The sequence below is a fragment of the Chenopodium quinoa genome, unplaced genomic scaffold, assembly GCF_001683475.1.
Source record: "Chenopodium quinoa cultivar QQ74 unplaced genomic scaffold, ASM168347v1, whole genome shotgun sequence".
NCBI classification, from domain to species: Eukaryota; Viridiplantae; Streptophyta; class Magnoliopsida; order Caryophyllales; family Amaranthaceae; genus Chenopodium; species Chenopodium quinoa.
In genome coordinates, this window is record NW_018744046.1 from 26,101 (window position 1) to 47,362 (window position 21,262).

Here is a 21,262-nt window from a genome sequence, read left to right on the forward strand (position 1 = left end):
GTTCGGTTCGAACCGGTGCGAATGTTCTTAAAAAAAAAAACCGAAATATCTTCTTTCTTTCTCCTTCCTCGAAATCTCCTCCTCTCTCACCTACCTTAGCTTCTCTCTCCTCCTTCATTCTTCTTCATCTTCTACGAGGGCTGCGATTTTGAGAAGCCGCGACTTTCCCAGTCACCGTCATCCTCACCGGAGCCTCTTCGAGGTTCTCATGACCCACTGTCACCCTCATGCTTCACCTGCTCTCCACGGCTCCACCACTATCGTCACTCTTCGCCGTCGCATTCTTCTCCGCTCCTCCATATCTTTCCTTTATCAATGTCTTCTGCATAGATCTGGTCTAAGTAATCTCTCTTTCTTTATATTAAAGATTCAATTTGAATTGAGCAAGTTTGAAATTCTAAGGTTAATTTGATGAAGACAATTGTGTTATTTATAGTTATTACATTTTAATGTTGATTATTGTTCATAACAATCGTGCTATCTTACGATTACTCGTGTACAATTTGCTCTAGAATCCAACAATCTTCTCATTTCATCTTGGGATTCTGTAAGTTACTATTATTTGCTTCTTCATAAATTATTATTCACAATTTTCTTTTGAATTTCACTCAATTTAATTAATTTTTTCTTCAATATTTTTAGAGTATTAGGTTGGTGGATGTGGAAAGCAGTAAGCTTAGATTAGAAGTTCAAACAGAAGCTGCAGTACTTGATTGCTGTTTTCAGAATGCGTTTGTTTCTTTCTCTGCTGCTTCTGATGGATCCATTTTCAGGTAGTTTTTTTCCCTGAAAATTTGGTTTTTTGTTGAAATTTGGGCTTAATATTATTCAAGGATTGCTTAATGAAATTGTAATTATTATCCAATTTATTACCCACTTCATGGGAGCAGTCGAAATTTACCTAAAAAGGTAAGAAAGAATGAAAATCGAAGGAAGACAATGAGAAAGGGAGAGAATGTAGGAGAGATAAGGAGGAACTTAAGGTGGAATTGTACTCTTAGTATCCCTATGGTTTACAGCCAGTTGTACCCTTTTGAAGTTCTGTTGAATTATACTTCAGGAATCATTCATCATGTTAGACTTGAAGGTATGAAACTATGAATTCAACTATTTATTTTAATTTGCTTGAGTTGTTTGTAATTTTGATTAGTTTTTATCAATTTGTTTATGTGGTTGTCCTTTTGATGAATCTTTGAATTTGTTTTTTAAATGAATTTGGTGCATAAAATCTACTTTTTTTTTTGTGTAGTAGTAATTAATGATTATCTGTCTTGGTTTGTCTTGGTTTATCCAGCTGATAGATTTTGAAAGTTAAAGTTTCTGATTTTTATGGGTTACCGGTAAAATAGACCTACACTTTTGAGGGCTGGTTTTACTCTAGAAATATGATGTATTGTTCAATGAGGTTATGAAGTTCCATCTTCTCTGATTTCCTGGTCTTTAGCTGAATATTAATGTCAGTAACAACTAAAGCTTGTGAAATATCAAAATGTATCTGTTGAATAACATAATTAGTCAAGTTCATGTGTTTGCAATAGAATATTATTCCATGTCCTTGCAATTCGCAGGATATAATTCCCCTTTTGTCTTGCACCAATTCACCCAATCATATTTACATATTTAATAGCAGTTTCTTTTTTATATCGTTGGACTCTGTTATCATACGTGTTCTCATATTTTATTTTTGTAATTATATGCTTAAGGCAATAAGGCCTCTGAGCCGTCAAAAGGAAGCCTTTACTTCTCTTAATGCTTAATTAATTCTACATTACAGTAGTCTTCATGTATGTGTAGTCTTCATGTATGTGTTTAATGGCCTGCAGTGGCTCCATCAATCATTTCGAACTAAGTAGTAATTATTGTGCATTTGTTGATCCAACTATCTAATCTTTTGAATTTTGCCACCAATTTAGGTATATATTCTTTTTTCTGGCAGCTTATAGAATGGATATGCTCCTAAAAGCTTTATTCATCTTGACATTTGGCAGTAATATTAATCAATTCTACTAATCACTCAGCTAAGTCTTCTCTCTCCATTTTTAGTTTTTATTGAATTATTTCAATTTTATCTTATTTAGGTTAGTTGTATTGGAAAATATATTTGGATGCCAGCAACTGTGATCTGTTGTTGGCCGGGGGTATTATATATGCTTGGTTGCGTTTGGTGATGTGAAGTTCACTGTTGGTGTTGGGAGTGTGATTATGATATGATATTGATTATGATTATGAGATTGTTATGTTGATTATATATGTCTATGATATTGATTGAGATTATGATTATGAGATAGTTATGATATTGATTATGCTTATGCTTATGATGATGATTATGATTATTAGATTGTTATGTTGATGAATATGCTTATGTTGATGATTGAGAAAATGTTGGTGATTTGAGAATGATTTAATTGATGGCTATAAGATTGTTACGTTAAATGTTATGATAATGTTGGGGATTTGAGAATGATTTACTTGATGGCTATAAGATTGTTGTGTTAATGATTATGATAATGTTGGTGATTTGTCCTTGATGTACTTGATGGCTATAAGATTGTTATGCTAATGGGTATGATAATGATGGTGATTTAAGAATGATTTACTTGATGGTTAATAGGGTATATATAACCTTAAGTGAATACAATTTGCTCTGTATAATGGGGGTATACAGTTTATTTGCATCAATGATGTGTGTCCAAAAAATGAGATTTTCATCCCAATTTCTAGTCAACACTATTTGCCATTAGATTCCAATCATGTGAAATGGTTGTTGAGACTTTTAGGCAGAAGTTTTGACTATGTTAGGGGTTGATGATTAGTTACACAGTTACACTAGGATAATCCATATGATGAAGGGACTCACTTTCATACTTCTCACTGTGATTTGCTCCGGTTTGTCCGTTGAGGTAACACAGTTTGAGAAGTTTTGGATAAAAAAACCCCTGATGGATTCATGAATTATTCATTTTTTTATATATTTGTACCATTATTTTGTGACTTAAAATTTAATTCAAATTAAAATATTTTGAATTCAATTAATCCTACTATTTACATTAAAAAAAAAAACAAAATTAATCAATGATAAATATCCTGATCAAGCTACTCATATATATCAATCTCAAGGTTAAATGAGCACCGAAATAGGTAGTTTAATCGCATATTTTGATGATGTAAACATATACGGTTAAAGTTATGTACAGTATATATGTTATTTTCTGAGGATCATTTGTTTGAATATGCTTGATAATCTGTTAAGTGTATGAAATCCGAATCGGGTTCATCTGATCTTAATCGTGGAAGAAATAATTAAAAGAGTTCATTTGTTACAGAAATGTAGATTCTTAAAAATGAAGAGGGATATATATGATCAGATTAATAATTTCTTAACTTAATTTGTGAATTCTGGATCATTTGATTGATCATAGCTTGTTGCATATGTATAATAATGAAGCATTTGAACTTTAAATTTCTCTGAACTATGAAGCAGAAACTGATTTTTACTGTTGGGATATTGTAGTTTGCATCATTCATGTGTGGTGATCAAACAAATTTCTAGCAATAGGCAGAGGCATTTCGCCGCTAGAATTATAGTTGTATGATGAGATCGGTCTCACAACTTATTTTTGCTGCAATCAGCTGGTCTTGAGACGACTTATTCAAACGAGTTGAGGTCTAAGGCTTCTAAGCATAAACATGCAATAAGTTGATTCAGTGTATGCCTTACTAACTAGCCAACAAATTTTGTCAAACGAATTCCTTGCCGACTCATAAAATATCATATTAGCATTTTTATTTTAGGAGGGATTGTATTTGGTGTTTTTGATGATGAAGCAGTTTTTTCTTCTATTACTCGTATATGGATATCTTCCTTTGTCTTATTAGGATTGCATGTGGTGTTTTTGATGATGAAGCCAGTCTTTTCTTTTATTATATGGATGTTTTCTTTTGTCTTATTTTACAAACATTTAATTTTCTATTGCTATCATGATACAAAGTGCCATTTTATTATTAACTACTACCTTCGTTCCATGAATTGCTATCTACTTTCTGTTTTGGTCCATTTCATGAATTTCGTACTCACTTGGCATCTTTCCTTTCTCGGTAAATCTTATATAATTTAGATTTTTTGGACCACACATTCTCTCTTATCCAAGTATTTCTTTTCCTTTGAAATTTATTTAACCCTCACTTTGACCTTATCTGTTTCTATCTTGGATTTTCGTACCGCTGTTAGTTGTTACTTGTAGCGTATGGGCTCTGACCTTATTTAGCTTTGTCCACACCTTTAGATTTATGAACTGGCAGTCCTAATACACTGTCTCTAAGAAGGAGAGAGGGAAAACAGATGGATGATAAGAAGCTATGTTACTCAGAATTGGCTATTTGTATTGGATAGGAGATCTTGTCTAAGTGTCAGACTTAGCTGCTTTATGAAAGATTTTGGATGATTTTGGTCCGAAATGTGATAATAAATTGTCTACACACTTATTTTAGTGTCAAGTACCTAGCAGTCAACACGATATAAAATGAGGTGTCTGAATAGTACGGGCTGTTGGCCATGTGGTCCAAGTGATTGAAGTTCTTTTACTTTCTTTCAGAAAAGAATGCTGCATCTAGTTTAGACTATGGGTCTGATGTTTCTCTTTAGGGATCATGCAACTCTATGGTTCCTTATTAGGTTATTTTGTTGCATATAGTTTCCAGTATCCATGTTATGCTCTTAGAAAAATCACCTTGCTGAATGGATTTGTTTCTTCTAATTTATTAACACAGATTCCAACAAATACATTTTTTTTAAGCAGTAGCAGAATAGCAATAGCAGAACAGCAAAGCAATTCAAGCAGTAGCAGAATAGCAATAGCAGAACAGCAAGCAGAACACAAAGTAGCAGAAGCAGAACAATAGTAGCAGAAGCAGTAGCAGAACAGCAGTAGCAGTAGTAGTAGCAGAAGCAGAACAGCAGTAGTTATGATATCCTGGGCAGCTTTTATAATTATCTTGTTGACATGCACTATCGTTCACAACGTTGTAGCACCAGGCCCAGCAAAACAGCTATATGTTTTTTTTTTTTTTTTTTTTTTTTTTTTCAGTTTTTAAAGTGTAATATTACAAGTTATTGAGGCAAATGTATGTGTTTTATGTATATTATGATTATATATAAGTATTTGGTACAATTTAAGTGAAAAAAATGTAAAAAAAAAAAAAAAAAAAAAATTTTTTAATTTTTTGGGGCACTTTTGCCACCGGGTCAGTGTGAAAACCGGTGGGAAATGTTATAGTTTTGCCACCGGTTCACCCCAAAACCGGTGGGAAAAGTGCTCAACTATAACATAAATCATAAGCTTTTGCCACCGGTTCACTCCAAAACCGGTGGGAAAAATGGTTTTTGCCACCGGTTTTTAACCGGTGGGAAATCTTTTGGGATTTCGCACCCCCCAAATCAAAACCGGTTCAAAACCGGTGGGGAATGTATGGTTTGAACCGGTGGGGATTGGGGTTTTTCGCCTAGTGAATAGACATTGATTTTATTGATTTCATACATACTTTGGTAATGATGCATAAGATTCAGATGAAGGTTTTAGGTTATTGAACATTAAGATTTTAGGATGAAAATGGCATAGGTTGAAGATGAAGTTAAATTCATACGTTACGAAGGTTATATAAACTTGAAGATAATATAGGTTGAAGATGATGTATTTAAATTTTGCTATTTTTTTTTCGATTTTAGTAAAAATAAATTCCATGCGTGTAAAAAAAATTATCTAATAACCAAACATGCTCTTATGACTGTGTAGCATAAATGTTAGAATGGATGGCTAGGATTAGATAAATAAATATAAACAGTTCAGATTTAATCTCTTATCGTAGTCAAATATATTCGTCCGTAGTCGTCGATAGTCGACAATTATACTTGAATTTTTATAATTCAATGTATAGAACACTAATATATGTAGCAACATCTTATCCCATAACGAAAGTGCAAGGAAGGCGATGAATCAACATAGCAACTACAGTACATCTTATGAAAGTGCAATTGCAAATTTTGTTAACTTTTTCTTTTTCGTGTCTGATGCGCTGCCACAAGGCCTAGAGCCGGTAACCATTGCTACTACCTAAAATTTACGTCGTACTAGAACCTGACTACAAAGAACTGAGCTCTAAATTCGGGTTAGCATAAAGGGTAAATAGGGTGGGAACACCAAAAATACATGTTATTAATATTTTAGTAAAAAATTTAGTAAAGGAAGCTAATAAATAGTGCAAAAGCAATTATTGTGAAACGGAGGGATCGGAGTAATTGGAATTATATTGAGTTGATCAACAATTGAGATTAGAATGAAAAGGCTCTTCATAATTTGGATTATTTTTGTTAATTTCCCAAAAAAAATTCAATTGAATTAACTGGATAAATAACTTAAAATTAAAATGGACAACATGAAGAATATATGTCAAAGGAAGGAGTAAATCTCTATATAATCTATGAGTAACACCTATCATTATTCATGTTAGTAGTCTATGGGGAAGACAAAAAACCATTAAAAGTGAGAAAAAAAAATAAAAAAACTTAAAAAAATAAAATTATAATACAGTACATAAAAAGCAATATATAGGCTCGATCACTTCATTTATTTTGATTGCCCAATTGAAATTATTTGTAATGAATTTTACTGAAATTAAATTATTTTTGCTAAACTTAAATTGTGGTTACTGAACTGAAATTAGCAATATGGATTACAACTTAAATTACTTTTTAATACATGATCAAAATTTATTTTTACTTGTTTTTCTTAGTTTTAATTATTTTTCTTTTGCTGAATTTTATTTATCTTTGTTAAACATAAATCATTTTTATAGAATATCATTTGAAATAGGTAAAATAGAGTATACAACTTATTCTTGGGTTTCAACCATCATAATATCAAGAGTGTACATCAATATGACAAACAAGTCACATATTCAAATCTCACATCTACCTTTATCTCCTCTTGAGTAGAATTTTAAGCATGAATAGGGCCCATGCTGCGTCCACGCGGGATGTGATAAAGTATAAATATATATATCGCAGTGTAAAAATTTATACACGCCAGCCGTGAATTGAACATAATAAATCTTAGCTCCTACAACAATAATGTAAGCACATACAAAATTCTATACGAAGTATATTGTAAGCTTAAATAATTACGAAGTAGATAAGAGTGGTATCATTATAAATTAAGATAAGCCAATTGCAATTGATTATTGCATACATTAGTACGTGTAGAATACTAGAATGTAAAGCTACAAAAAGCTAAAGCTTAAGATGGATTGTGACGACACACATTAGTGAGTTTTGACTATTATACATGATTGCTTGTATTTGATACATTTGTAGTGATTTTTGACCATGGATAACACCTCTTGAAAAACTTTATTATTGATTGCCTCTTTCGCCAACTAATCTTCTTCCATATAAATCGCACAACATGTCCAACGAGTATAAATCCCATTAACCCTAGCCATGCTAGAAGAGAGATGGTTGTAGCAGCCCAAATACCGCCGTCATTGTGAGTTATATTAGATACCGAGAACATGTATGTAAATGCTGTTGCCGTGACAGAAATCCACAAGGTTATCCTTCAAAATGTCAAGAAATATCGCTTGCATGGAAGGCCGCTGATAAGGAGAAGGATGACACTTAGTGATGATATTAGTCCTATTGTGTTACTAATTAGTGCAAAACTATAAGCAGTATCTTTACTATATGACCATATAGCAGTACCTGCATCATGGCCAATATACATTCCTGACATTTCATCTATTGTACCTGAATAGGCTAAATCATCCTGCCAAACGCCTCCTGGGGGATTAATTCCGGCTTGGAAGGCCATGGTTGCGATCAAGGATGCCACCACCATTAGGGATGTATCAATTGATAAGCTTTAAATTGTATCAATTCATAACATTTTACTAGGTGTGTTAGGTCCAAAGTCCAAATGGGTTTCTGATTAATCCATAACATTTTACTTTCCAACTATTTTGCATGGCCATTTTTATTCCTTTTATTTTACCCTAGGTGCAATGTGATATGATGTACAAATTAAAATACACCTTGGAAACAATATTGAAAGTTGCGGGAAGTTATAGTTAATAAAAAAAATGATAAGTTAGGGTCTCAAGGGTTGTGACTTGTAGTTAATAGACAAAAAGAAAAAAAAGACATTTATATTATTTTTTTTATTATTTTTATTTATGATGGATAGAAAGTTAAAACAAAATACAGTCCTTAAATGATGGACAAAACAATATTTTGATGTTAAAATATTTCATTTGTAAGTAGTGCATTATAGTTTAGAGTCAAAAATCATACGAAGTACATAAAATGGCTACATAAAATACAAAATATATACATAGTATGATATAACATACTTCGTAGTTATAAAAAATAATTTGAGAAAAAACATGTACGGATTCAAGGGGAAAACATATGTCGAGTTTAGGTCTATAATCGTTAGACTCTCTAATCAGACCTAAACTAAGTATGTTTGATTTCAAATCTGATCCTATCCATTGATCTCGTAGGGTTTAAAAATTTGGTCCCATATCCTCAAATTTGAAGTTGAGGCTGGGTCTAGCATGGTCTTAATCCTCCTTACTTTGATTTTCTCGTGCATATATGGTTCTACACTATTGTTGGTTACTACTTTCATTGTCCCTTTAGTTTTGTCCCATTGTCAATTTTTGGGTCAAACTTTGTAAACTTTGACTATAAATTATTGTTAATCTATAGGAGATAATATAGTCATGTATGATCTTGTTAGATTGAGCTCATGAGTTGCATATTTCATTAATATCACATTTTCATAATTTTTACGTGGATGAAAATGGAGATATATATATGCGTTCTAAGATGCATCTTGGAGCTGTGAAATATAAAATGGGAAAAAATAGGGACAGAGGGAGTAATTAATACAAGTACTTCATTTCATACTTTCTTTGTATAAGAAGAAGAAGAAGAAGAAGAAGAAAAAAAAAAAAAAAAAAAAAAAAGCTATAAGTTATATATTAGTAAAACAGCTAATGGTTCATTTTCATCTTACCTCGGATTGCTTGGCCGCCACAGCTAAGTGCAAGACAGTATATCCAAGGGAATCATCGAAGTTAAGCAACTCATTATCATCCATCATTTCTATCAAAAACCTCAAAGACTATTTGTTTATGTTTCACACACAAATGCAAAACAGTGCCACCACCAATAGTTCGCTCCCAAGCCGCTTGTGGCTCTACCTTGAGAAGAGTTCTAAGCACTTCAATTTGACCATTTATGGCAGCTACATGAACAGGCGTCTTACCATCTTGGTCATGTGTGTAGCAAATGCTCGGATTCACCGCAAGCAAGATTTCGACGATTTTCAAGTTCCCTTTGGCAGAGGCAATGTGTAGGGGTGATGATCTTTTTATTTGATCAACCAACTCTACTAGTTCTGGCTTTTGCTTTATTATTTCCTCGGTAAAGTTTACGTGCCCAATATTAGCCGCAACATGTAAAGGCGACTGCATAAAGCTTCCCGATTTTCCAATGATGCATCGATCGAGGATAAGTGGATCTTCTTCGAGCAACTTGAGCAACGAAGGTACGTCTCCCTTGAGTGCTGCATCATATAGTCTTGTAATAGCAAGTAACTGGCTTCTTTCTATTTGTGCTTCCATATTTTGCGATTGTGACGTTATAATTTTATGTGAAGGAATTCGATCTTGCATTACAAGTTTGCTTGTAATTGTGCACGTCTTCACCTCTTTTATACCAAAGTAAAAGAATGTATGATCAATGAGTAGATAAGAACATATTTTTCTTGGAAGTTCACTCTAAACAAACTTTTTCTAGCAAGGGTAGGTTGACAAGTCAGTAGTGGCATGCATACTATATATAACTTATAATTTAACTTATAATTTGTAGTGAAATTCGCCAATAATGGAAGTCATAGCTTTTGGTATCCAGCTAATAATCTAGATCTAATTAAAGTGAAAAGATACAAAGTGGAAGATTAAAAAATTCAAAGGAACAAACCATTAACTCGTTAAGCAAATTTAATAATCAAAGGAACTAAAGGCCAAAGGGAGCATGGAAAAGATGTTGAAATTTATAATTAAAAATTAGAAAGAGAAAGAGAGGGAAAGAAATTTTAAATATGCAATCCAATATAAATAGATTACGTAGCAACATATATATTATCCCATGATGAAAGTGCAATGAAGGGGATGGATCGGATCAACCCTAGCAGCTACATCTTATGAAAGTGCAATTACAAATAAACTCTGCACCCCCTCCCCACCTTGCATGTTTTTTTTTTTTCGTGTCTTATGCTGCCACAAGACCTGGAGCCGATTACCATTGCTCCTACCTAAAATTTACATAGTACTAGAACCTATCTATTCAGAATTGAGCTCTAAATTCGGATTAGTCTAAAGGGTGAACTAGGTGAGAACAAAAAAAAAATATATATGTTTCTAATATTTAGCAAAAAGTATAGTAAAAAAAGCTTTGAAATAGTGCAAAAGTCAAACTATTGTAATTACCATAAAGTGGAGAAATTGGAGTAATTGGGATAGTTTTGAGTTGATCTACAATTGAGATTAGAATCAATGAGAAGACTACTCTTCATAGTTTAGATTATTTTTTGTTAATTAATTTACTTTTAAAAATTTCAATTTAAGTAACAGGATAAACAACTTAAAATTAAAATGGACTAGCTACACGATTAATATATGTGAAAGGAAGGAGTAAAACTCTATATATTCTATGAGTAACACCTATCATTATTCATGTTAACAGTCTACGGGGAAGTCAGAAAAACTATTAAAAAAAGTGAGAAAAACTAAAAAATAACGTACAACTAATAAAATTATAATACAGTACACAAAATGAATTATATAGTCTCGATTCACTTCATTATTTTTTTTGCCGAATAGAAATTATTTACAATGAATTGAATATTTTTGTTGAACTTAAATTATAGTTACTAAACTTGAATTAACAATACTAATTACAACTTTTTCTTATTCATTAAAGTTATTGATTTTAAATGCACAGTAGAAATTGATTTTTATTGAATAGAACTTCACTTGTTTTTCTTACTTTTAATTTTTTGCTAAACTTAATTTTTTTTTATTAAACTTAAATCATTTTTATACAATGTCTTTTAAATTAGGTGAAACAAATATAAAACTTATTCTTCGATTTGAACCATCATAATACCAAGAGTACGTCAACATGACAAAAAAGGTCAGAGATTTAAACCTTATCTACCTCTATCTCCTTTGAAGTACTCCTTTTGTCCCTTGTTGTTTGCACTATTTGATCCATTAAAAAAACTTTCACAAATATGGGCCCATGATGCAAACGAAAAGGGATTGAGGGAATAGAGTATTAAGCCATGAACATAGTGGGGCTCATGCTGCATCCACATGGGATGTGATAAACTATAAAACGTATCATAGTGTAAAAATTTATAGACACGAGCCATGAACATAGTAAATCTCCTACAACAATAGAAGAACATATAAAATTCTATATTGTAATGCAAGCTTAAGAAATTGAGCCCGCCCCATTTGATATATTTGATAAACGCTTTTCGTTTATCAAATGGTTCTTTTGTAAATAAGTTAAACAATATTTATTGCCAAGTCATGTATATGTTGTCAATTATTGTTGCGTGGCATTTAACAGCGCCAACAATGAAATAACTCCGTCATAAACCTTCCTTCACTCATTCATCAATGGCGGCCATAGAACCATCACCACCACCCAAACAAAACATGAACCTCTGCGAACACTAGTGAAAAAATTGTCATTAGCAGCCGCACCCACGTATCGTACGCTGCAAATAATGGTTAGTCAACGTTGGTCAACAATTTAATGAATTAATTGCAGCGTTCAAAGCTAAAATACGCTGCAAAAAAGCTAAATATTATTTTTGAGAATTATTTGCAGCATTCCTAGCAATAGCACGATGCAAATAACTAGCATAATTGCAACGTTCCCAAGGTCAGAACACTGCAAAATATGATAATTGCAACGTTTAGTTTTAGAGCGCTGCAAATATGTCCTTATTACCTATTTAGAGGTATCTAAGGCTTGAAATCACATTAAGAGAGCAAGTCAAGTGTTTTAAGACGCAATTTCATTCAAAATGGCAGAAATAAGGCCTATATCACTACTTGTATGCCTATTTTCTATATTTTAAATCAAATTAGCTCATTCTTCCTCTTAACATGTCATTATTACCTAGTTAGAGGCGGCTAAGGCTTGAAATAACATTAAAAGAGCATTTCAAGTGTTTTAAGACGAAATTTCATTCAAAATGGCCGAAATAAGGCCTATATCACTACTTGTATGCCTATTTTCTATATTTTTGATCAAAATAGCTCATTCTTCCTCTTAACATGTCATTATTACCTATTAAGAGGTAGCTAAAGCTTGAAATCACATTAAAAGAGCAATTCAAGGGTTTTTGGACGCAATTTCATTCAAAATGGCCGAAATAAGGCCTATATCACTACTTGTACGCCTATTTTCTATATTTTTAATCAAATTAGCTCATTATTTCTCTTAACATGTCATTGTTACCTAGTTAGAGGCGGCTAAGGCTTGAAATCACATTAAAAGAGCATTTCAAGTGTTTTAAGACGCAATTTCATTCAAAATGGCCGAAATAAGGCCTATATCACTACTTGTATGCCTATTTTCTATATTTTTGATCAAAATAGCTCATTCTTCCTCTTAACATGTCATTATTACCTATTTAGAGGTAGATAAGGCTTGAAATCACATTAAAAGAGCAAGTCAAGTGTTTTTAAGACGCATTTTCAACCTAAATGGCCCGAATAAGGCCTATATCACTACTTGTACGCCTATTTTCTATATTTTTAATCAAATTAGCTTATTATTTCTCTTAACATGTCATTATTACATAGTGAGAGGCAGATAAGGCTTGAAATCACATTAAAAGAGCAAGTCAAGTGTTTTAAGACGCATTTTCAACCTAAATGGCTCGAATAAGGCCTATATCACTACTTGTATGCCTATTTTCTATATTTTTAATCAAATTAGCTCATTCTTTCTCTTAACATGTCATTATTACCTAGTTAGAGGCGGCTAAGGCTTGAAATCACATTAAAAGAGCATTTCAAGTGTTTTAAGACGCAATTTCATTCAAAATGGCCGAAATAAGGCCTATATCACTACTTGTATGCCTATTTTCTACATTTTTAATCAAATTAGCTTATTCTTCCTCTTAACATGTCATTATTACCTAGTTAGAGGCAGCTAAGGCTTGAAATAACATTAAAAGAGCATTTCAAGTGTTTTAAGACGCAATTTCATTCAAAATGGCCGAAATAAGGCCTATAACACTACTTGTATGCCTATTTTCTATATTTTTATTCAAATTAGCTCATTCTTCCTCTTAACATGTCATTATTACCTAGGTAGAGGCGGCTAAGGCTTGAAATCACATTAAAAGAGCATTTCAAGTGTTTTAAGATGCAATTTCATTCAAAATGGCCGAAATAAGGCCTATATCACTACTTGTATGCCTATTTTCTATATTTTTGATCAAAATAGCTCATTCTTCCTCTTAACATGTCATTATTACCTATTTAGAGGTATCTAAGGCTTTAAATCACATTAAAAGAGCAAGTCAAGTGTTTTAAGACGCATTTTCAACCTAAATGGCCCGAATAAGGCCTATATCACTACTTGTACGCCTATTTTCTATATTTTTAATCAAATTAGCTCATTCTTTCTCGTAACATGTCATTATTACATAGTGAGAGGCAGCTAAGGCTTGAAATCACATTAAAAGAGCAAGTCAAGTGTTTTAAGACGCATTTTCAACCTAAATGGCCTGAATAAGGCCTATATCACTACTTGTATGCCTATTTTCTATATTTTTAATCAAATTAGCTCATTCTTTCTCTTAACATGTCATTATTACCTAATAAGAGGCGGCTAAGGCTTGAAATCACATTAAAGGAGCATTTCAAGCTTTTTAAGACGCAATTTCATTCAAAATGGCCGAAATAAGGCCTATATCACTACTTGTATGCCTATTTTCTATATTTTTAATCAAATTAGCTCATTCTTCCTCTTAACATGTCATTATTACCTAGTTAGAGGCAGCTAAGGCTTGAAATAACATTAAAAGAGCATTTCAAGTATTTTAAGACGCAATTTCATTCAAAATGGCCGAAATAAGGCCTATATCACTACTTGTATGCCTATTTTCTATATTTTTAATCAAATTAGCTCATTCTTCCTCTTAACATGTCATTATTACCTAGGTAGAGGCGGCTAAGGCTTGAAATCACATTAAAAGAGCATTTCAAGTGTTTTAAGACGCAATTTCATTCAAAATGGCCGAAATAAGGCCTATATCACTACTTGTATGCCTATTTTCTATATTTTTGATCAAAATAGCTCATTCTTCCTCTTAACATGTCATTATTACCTATTTAGAGGTATCTAAGGCTTTAAATCACATTAAAAGAGCATTTCAAGTGTTTTAAGATGCAATTTCATTCAAAATGGCCGAAATAAGGCCTATATCACTACTTGTATGCCTATTTTCTATATTTTTGATCAAAATAGCTCATTCTTCCTCTTAACATGTCATTATTACCTATTTAGAGGTATCTAAGGCTTTAAATCACATTAAAAGAGCAAGTCAAGTGTTTTTAAGACGCATTTTCAACCTAAATGGCCCGAATAAGGCCTATATCACTACTTGTACGCCTATTTTCTATATTTTTAATCAAATTAGCTCATTCTTTCTCGTAACATGTCATTATTACATAGTGAGAGGCAGCTAAGGCTTGAAATCACATTAAAAGAGCAAGTCAAGTGTTTTAAGACGCATTTTCAACCTAAATGGCCTGAATAAGGCCTATATCACTACTTGTATGCCTATTTTCTATATTTTTAATCAAATTAGCTCATTCTTTCTCTTAACATGTCATTATTACCTAATAAGAGGCGGCTAAGGCTTGAAATCACATTAAAAGAGCATTTCAAGCTTTTTAAGACGCAATTTCATTCAAAATGGCCGAAATAAGGCCTATATCACTACTTGTATGCCTATTTTCTATATTTTTAATCAAATTAGCTCATTCTTCCTCTTAACATGTCATTATTACCAAGTTAGAGGCAGCTAAGGCTTGAAATAACATTAAAAGAGCATTTCAAGTATTTTAAGACGCAATTTCATTCAAAATGGCCGAAATAAGGCCTATATCACTACTTGTATGCCTATTTTCTATATTTTTAATCAAATTAGCTCATTCTTCCTCTTAACATGTCATTATTACCTAGGTAGAGGCGGCTAAGGCTTGAAATCACATTAAAAGAGCATTTCAAGTGTTTTAAGACGCAATTTCATTCAAAATGGCCGAAATAAGGCCTATATCACTACTTGTATGCCTATTTTCTATATTTTTGATCAAAATAGCTTATTCTTCCTCTTAACATGTCATTATTACCTATTTAGAGGTATCTAAGGCTTTAAATCACATTAAAAGAGCAAGTCAAGTGTTTTAAGACGCATTTTCAACCTAAATGGCCCGAATAAGGCCTATATCACTACTTGTACGCCGATTTTCTATATTTTTAATCAAATTAGCTCATTCTTCCTCTTAACATGTCATTATTACCTAGGTAGAGGCGGCTAAGGCTTGAAATCACATTAAAAGAGCATTTCAAGTGTTTTAAGATGCAATTTCATTCAAAATGGCCGAAATAAGGCCTATATCACTACTTGTATGCCTATTTTCTATATTTTTGATCAAAATAGCTCATTCTTCCTCTTAACATGTCATTATTACCTATGTAGAGGTAGCTAAGGCTTGAAATCACATTAAAAGAGCAAGTCAAGTGTTTTAAGACGCATTTTCAACCTAAATGGCCCGAATAAGGCCTATATCACTACTTGTATGCCTATTTTCTATATTTTTAATCAAATTAGCTCATTCTTCCTCTTAACATGTCATTATTACCTAGTTAGAGGCGGCTAAGGCTTGAAATAACAATAAAAGAGCATTTGTATGGTTTTAGGACGTAATTTCATTAAAAATGGCCGAATAAGGCCTATATCACTACTTGTATGCCTATTTTCTATAGTTTTGATCAAATTAGCTCATTCTTCCTCTTAACATGTCATTATTACCTATTTAGAGGTAGCTAAGGCTTGAAATCACATTAAGAGAGCAAGTCAAGGGTTTTCTCTTATCAAAACACACCACAAAAGCAAATTAACTAAGTCAATGGCATACCTCATCAAGCTGTTGTAAGTCTGTGCAATGACTCATTATGTCCAACATGAATCTCATCACGTATAGTCCGCAATTAACTCCGTTATCTTGTTGTGCGCACTAGCATTGGAACACAGTAAATGAATCAAACATGCATAACAAATTAGCAACATCTTACGCATCGTTTATTATAAAAATCACAAAATCATGTAGCATTACCATCGGTGATTTCCATGTAGGACCTTGAGGAGCTCGGCAATTTATCTTCTTCATAGCACTATAGAAAAGTAAGTTCAAACTTGATTAGTATGACTAATATAATTAATGAGTTATGTAAGGATAATCAACACTAGATAGCTATATTTACTTTCGCAGTATAGACTTCACGACACTAGACGAAAAACCCCAATCCCCACCGGTTCAAACCCCCCATTCCCCACCGGTTTTGAACCGTTCTTGATTTGGGGGGTGGCAAACCGTCAAAGATAAGCCACCGGTTTTAAACCGGTGGCAAAAATTACTTTCCCCACCGGTTTTGGGGTGAACCGGTGGCAAAAGCTGCTGATTTGGGTTTAATCTAAGCACTTTTGCCACCGGTTTTCAATTGAACCGCTGGCGAAACTTTACCATTCCCCACCGGTTTTCAAAGTGAACCGGTGGCAAAAGTTCTTGCGCGCCATTTTGTAAATTAATTTTGGCCACCGGTTCATTGAAAAAACCGGTGGCAAAACCTGTTTTTTTTTTAATTTTTTTTTTATAATTAAAAATAATTAAAAACCTGCACATCCTGTATTAAATCTGCCATTAAAATATATTATAATAACAGTAATAATACCCCAAATTATTACCCGTATTATTATTATTATTATTAAATATACTAATAATAAAATAATTATTACATTGGAATAATAACAACAATACATAAATATTAATTAATAACCGTCCCATTTTGAATGAAATTGCGTCCCAAAATCATCCAAATGCTCTTTTAATGTGATTTCAAGCCTTAGCTGCCTCTAACTAGGTAATAATGACATGTTAAGAGGAAGAATGAGCCATTTTGATCAAAAATATAGAAAATAGGCATACAAGTAGTGATATAGGCCTTATTTCGGCCATTTTGAATGAAATTGCGTCTTAAAACACTTGACTTGCTCTTTTAATGTGATTTCAAGCCTTAGATGCCTCTAACTAGGTAAAAATGACATGTTAAGAGGAATAACGAGCTATTTTGATCAAAAACATAGAAAATAGGCATACATGTAGTGATATAGGCCTTATTTCGGCCATTTTGAATGAAATTGCGTCTTAAAAACACTTGACTTGCTCTTTTAATGTGATTTCAAGCCTTAGCTGCCTCTAACTAGGTAATAATGACATGTTAAGAGGAAGAATGAGCCATTTTGATCAAAAATATAGAAAATAGGCATACATGTAGTGATATAGGCCTTATTTCGGCCATTTTGAATGAAATTGCGTCCCAAAATCATCCAAATGCTCTTTTAATGTGATTTCAAGCCTTAGCTGCCCCTAACTAGGTAATAATGACATGTTAAGAGGAAGAATGAGCCATTTTGATCAAAAATATAGAAAATAGGCATACAAGTAGTGATATAGGCCTTATTTCGGCCATTTTGAATGAAATAGGCACACAAGAAAGATAGGATTAGGATACTATTTTAGGCATTCAAGCGCGCCCAACAGATCAGAGCTTCCATTAAGGCATAGAGAATTGAGATTATTTAGATGTAATAAGGTGTAATTGATTACCAGAATGTAGGGATCAAATACATTGATGCAGGCATATGCACTCCAAATGACTCCGTTACACAAACCAGCAATCGAAAGAGACAATGGCATGTATTTTACACTCTTGGTATTTATGACATGGGGCTGTTATGGCAAACATACAACTTTCATAATTTAGCACATGAGTATATATTTATGAACTCGTATAGTAAATAATAAAACCGTGACATAAAATAACATACCATAACAGTGAAAGGTGCACCATAGAAAAGGATCCCAACGATGACATAGAAGATCCCAACAAAGGTAGACCTCGAAGTATTGGTGTGGAATGCTACGAGTGTGATGCAGATTAAGGCAAGCAGAAACTCAACCTCGACTTGTAAGTACCTGCACATTGATTTCTGAATTGTTACAACACAAACCAGTAATCTAATTCAGCCTACAGCAAAGAATTGAATATGAGTAAAAATTCAGGGGATTTTCTTCAGGTTAATTCCAATTCTTACCCTGCTGAAGCTGTCACCGTAGTACGAGTATAAAACCACATAGAACATAAAACCCTAAATCAACGACTAACCCTAGATTGCGAAATTAATCAATAATACCTCAAAGTAGTTGGAAAGTCAGAATGCGCTTCAATGGAGGTAAGAATGCTCGACAGAATGCGCTTCAATGGAGGAGAGTTATGGAGAGAAAGAGAAGAGTTGCGCGGCAATGGAGGTGAGAAACCCAGAATGCGCTTCAATGGAGGACGACAGGAAGGACGAGAACAATGGTGAGGGTCGTATGTAGGCGAGAACGAGAGAGGAAGAATAATTGATGAAGTTGCAGTAATGGAGGCGAGAAGAACAGCATGGGAAAGCAGGGGATATGGAGAATGCGAATGAATGGAATAGTGCCCTGAACGAAGGAAAAAGAAGGTAGTAATTAGGCGGGGTTTTTTTTTTTTTAAATGCCACCGGTTCGAACCGCTGGTATAAATACCTTTCCCCACCGGTTTGGTTTGAACCGGTGGCAAATCTCTTTTCCTCCTTTTTTTTTTTTCAAAAAAAAATTAGGATAAGGCACCGGTTTTTCAGGAACCGGTGGCAAAAGTTGTTATCTAAATTCAACCCCGTTATTTTTCACACCGGTTTTTAAGAACCGAGTGGCAAAAGTGGGGTGGCTTTTTCGATTTTTCTACTAGTGCGAGGAGCTTTTTCGGATGAGGCAATCGAGTTGAATCAAAAAGGAAGATGGTGTTACTGGGAACACAAATCACCAGCAGGGTCCAATGTGCACTATAGAAATGGACAATACACAAACAAGTCAATAATTAGCCGTGTAGAACATATAATTAGGGGAAACAAATGAATTTGACATGGTCAAACGTACTCCTCAAAACATGGGGCGAATATGAACTTGTCACCCGCACGCAATGATTCCTTGATACCCCGTTCAACATAGTACAACACGTCAGGGTAGTTGCCTAAGATTCTAGTAGTGGAGATTTGCTCGGGGCATAACCACCCTACTTGACACGGAGAATCAATCTCAAGTAAGTGCTCCTGTAGTGCTCTGCATGCATGGTAATAAAATATTAATGGGAAATTAAATGACAAGCAATCACCACTAATCTGAATAACATAATAGTGTCTGGCATTAAATTACCTCATGAATGTTTGAACGAGGGAGATGTTAAGCATTGAACCACTTAGAAATTCTTTCACATCTTCTTTGCTAAGCCATGCAACTGCATCCTCATCAAAGTGGAACATTGCCTTAGGTAGTGGAACTTGAATGGGAGTGTCACTAGGCAACATACTAACACGGTTGTGTAGAAATGTTAAATCTTTAGACAACGTTTGAAGGACCGTGTCAGCAACAAGTGGAGTAGCTTGCAAAGCTGAACCTCTCGAAGAGTTCTTCTTCGACTCTTTTTCACTCTCCGACCTTTGTTCACTCCTCTTCTTTGGCACCGGTTGATCAATGCTTATTGGTTGTTCCACCTTCCTCTTTGAAGTTTGTCTTTTTTGCGAAATCTAATACAACAAATCACGCCATTGGTTAGAAAAGACAAATCCATCTTTCTCTTGTGAAAACAACCGGGCATAAAGTACCGAACGAACCCAAAATCTTAATTACCTGGTTCATCAACCTTACCCAAGCACATGGCCACTGCACAAAGCTACCTTTTGCCGCCCAAAGTGTAATGAACTCCTCCTCCTCTATGGGCACCGGTATTAGGATGTCCTCGAACCCGGTAATAACAGAATTGATCCCAACCGAGCAATGTTGTGGCCTAAGCGGTCGCAAATGGACCGTACCTTTTTCGGCCGGTTGTGCACTACCATATGCAACCACATGCAAAGCTTCAGATTCGTCCGGGTGTAGAAGTGCACAAAGGGTCTCTTCCTACACCAATTTGAAAGATCAGTTATTAGAACCAAACATATCACAAGGGGTCGTTTCCTACACAATTGATAATGTGCCCATATTCACTAAGATTGATAATGTGCCCATATTCACTAAGATAGAACTAAACAAAATCACCTGTAAATCTGGAAAATGATGAGGTGCTGGATTATCGAGCTCCCTCGAGTCCGCATGTGTAGGCGTACCACCCTGCAACAAGAAATTAATGACTGCCACCTTAGATCCTACATAACTCAATATGCCAAAACTAAAAGTTTAAAAACTACCTCATTTGCATCATCGTCTCCATGTATATCATCTTCCCCTTGTCCTTTTGGGTGACTACATGAGTCGACGGGTGTATTCGAGGGGAAAGGCAAGCTCGGTAGGTTCATTTGCTTCGCCCAAGCGTTAAATTCACTTACGAGCTCGTTGCGGACTTGTTCCTTAATTGATTCCACCGTGGAAACCAAGTCATGAGGTGAGTTCACACTTGCTTGGGATCTTCTTGATTTGGTATACTCTGGACCCATCACCTTTTCCCACCCTAGCAATGACCCTCCTGCACCTACTACCCGTCCTGGAAGGTAGGGCTTTCCCAAAGCCAAGGTGAAAGGGTCTTTTTCTACACTTGGGACGAGCTTGCCTTCAACCAGTTCTTCAGTGTGTTCAATCTGTAGCCATAAAAAAAAACAGAAACCAATAGCATCCATAAGTGATATTTATGCAAAATATTCATAGAGTTCTCAAGTTCGTAGTTACTTACGAGCTTATCAGCCATTTCTTTGGTTTCCGAAGCCTGGATGGCCCATTTTCCGGTCTCCTTGTCACGCGCATGCAG

The 21,262-nt window shown here is 34.0% G+C and overlaps 3 protein-coding genes, 1 long non-coding RNA gene and 1 pseudogene across 4 annotated transcripts; 1 reads left to right on the forward strand and 4 right to left on the reverse strand.

Moving 5' to 3' along the window:
* The first annotated feature begins 413 nt into the window (after positions 1 to 413).
* On the forward strand, positions 414 to 2,288 carry LOC110690606. The gene is made up of 3 exons (XR_002505118.1): positions 414 to 547; positions 643 to 773; positions 891 to 2,288. It is a non-coding gene; the product is annotated as an uncharacterized LOC110690606 (long non-coding RNA).
* Positions 2,289 to 8,997: 6,709 nt separating this feature from the next.
* On the reverse strand, positions 8,998 to 9,681 carry LOC110690603 (annotated as a pseudogene).
* A 1,589-nt stretch (positions 9,682 to 11,270) lies between these two features.
* Positions 11,271 to 18,574, reverse strand: LOC110690604 (bidirectional sugar transporter SWEET4-like). Its single transcript, XM_021867457.1, has 5 exons — positions 18,534 to 18,574; positions 18,267 to 18,414; positions 18,046 to 18,168; positions 16,297 to 16,395; positions 11,271 to 11,426 (listed from the first exon to the last, which is right to left on the reverse strand). Exons 1-5 carry the CDS (start codon positions 18,572 to 18,574, stop codon positions 11,271 to 11,273), a joined length of 567 nt encoding a protein of 188 aa, XP_021723149.1.
* Positions 18,575 to 18,932: 358 nt separating this feature from the next.
* On the reverse strand, positions 18,933 to 20,042 carry LOC110690609. The gene is made up of 3 exons (XM_021867460.1): positions 19,678 to 20,042; positions 19,402 to 19,584; positions 18,933 to 19,307 (listed from the first exon to the last, which is right to left on the reverse strand). Exons 1-3 carry the CDS (start codon positions 19,827 to 19,829, stop codon positions 19,145 to 19,147), a joined length of 498 nt encoding a protein of 165 aa, XP_021723152.1. The 5' UTR covers positions 19,830 to 20,042; the 3' UTR covers positions 18,933 to 19,144.
* Positions 20,042 to 21,243, reverse strand: LOC110690608. Its single transcript, XM_021867459.1, has 4 exons — positions 21,188 to 21,243; positions 20,709 to 21,095; positions 20,560 to 20,631; positions 20,042 to 20,421 (listed from the first exon to the last, which is right to left on the reverse strand). The coding sequence occupies exons 1-4, from the start codon at positions 21,200 to 21,202 to the stop codon at positions 20,074 to 20,076; spliced, it is 822 nt and encodes a 273-aa protein (XP_021723151.1). The 5' UTR covers positions 21,203 to 21,243; the 3' UTR covers positions 20,042 to 20,073.
* Positions 21,244 to 21,262: the final 19 nt, after the last annotated feature.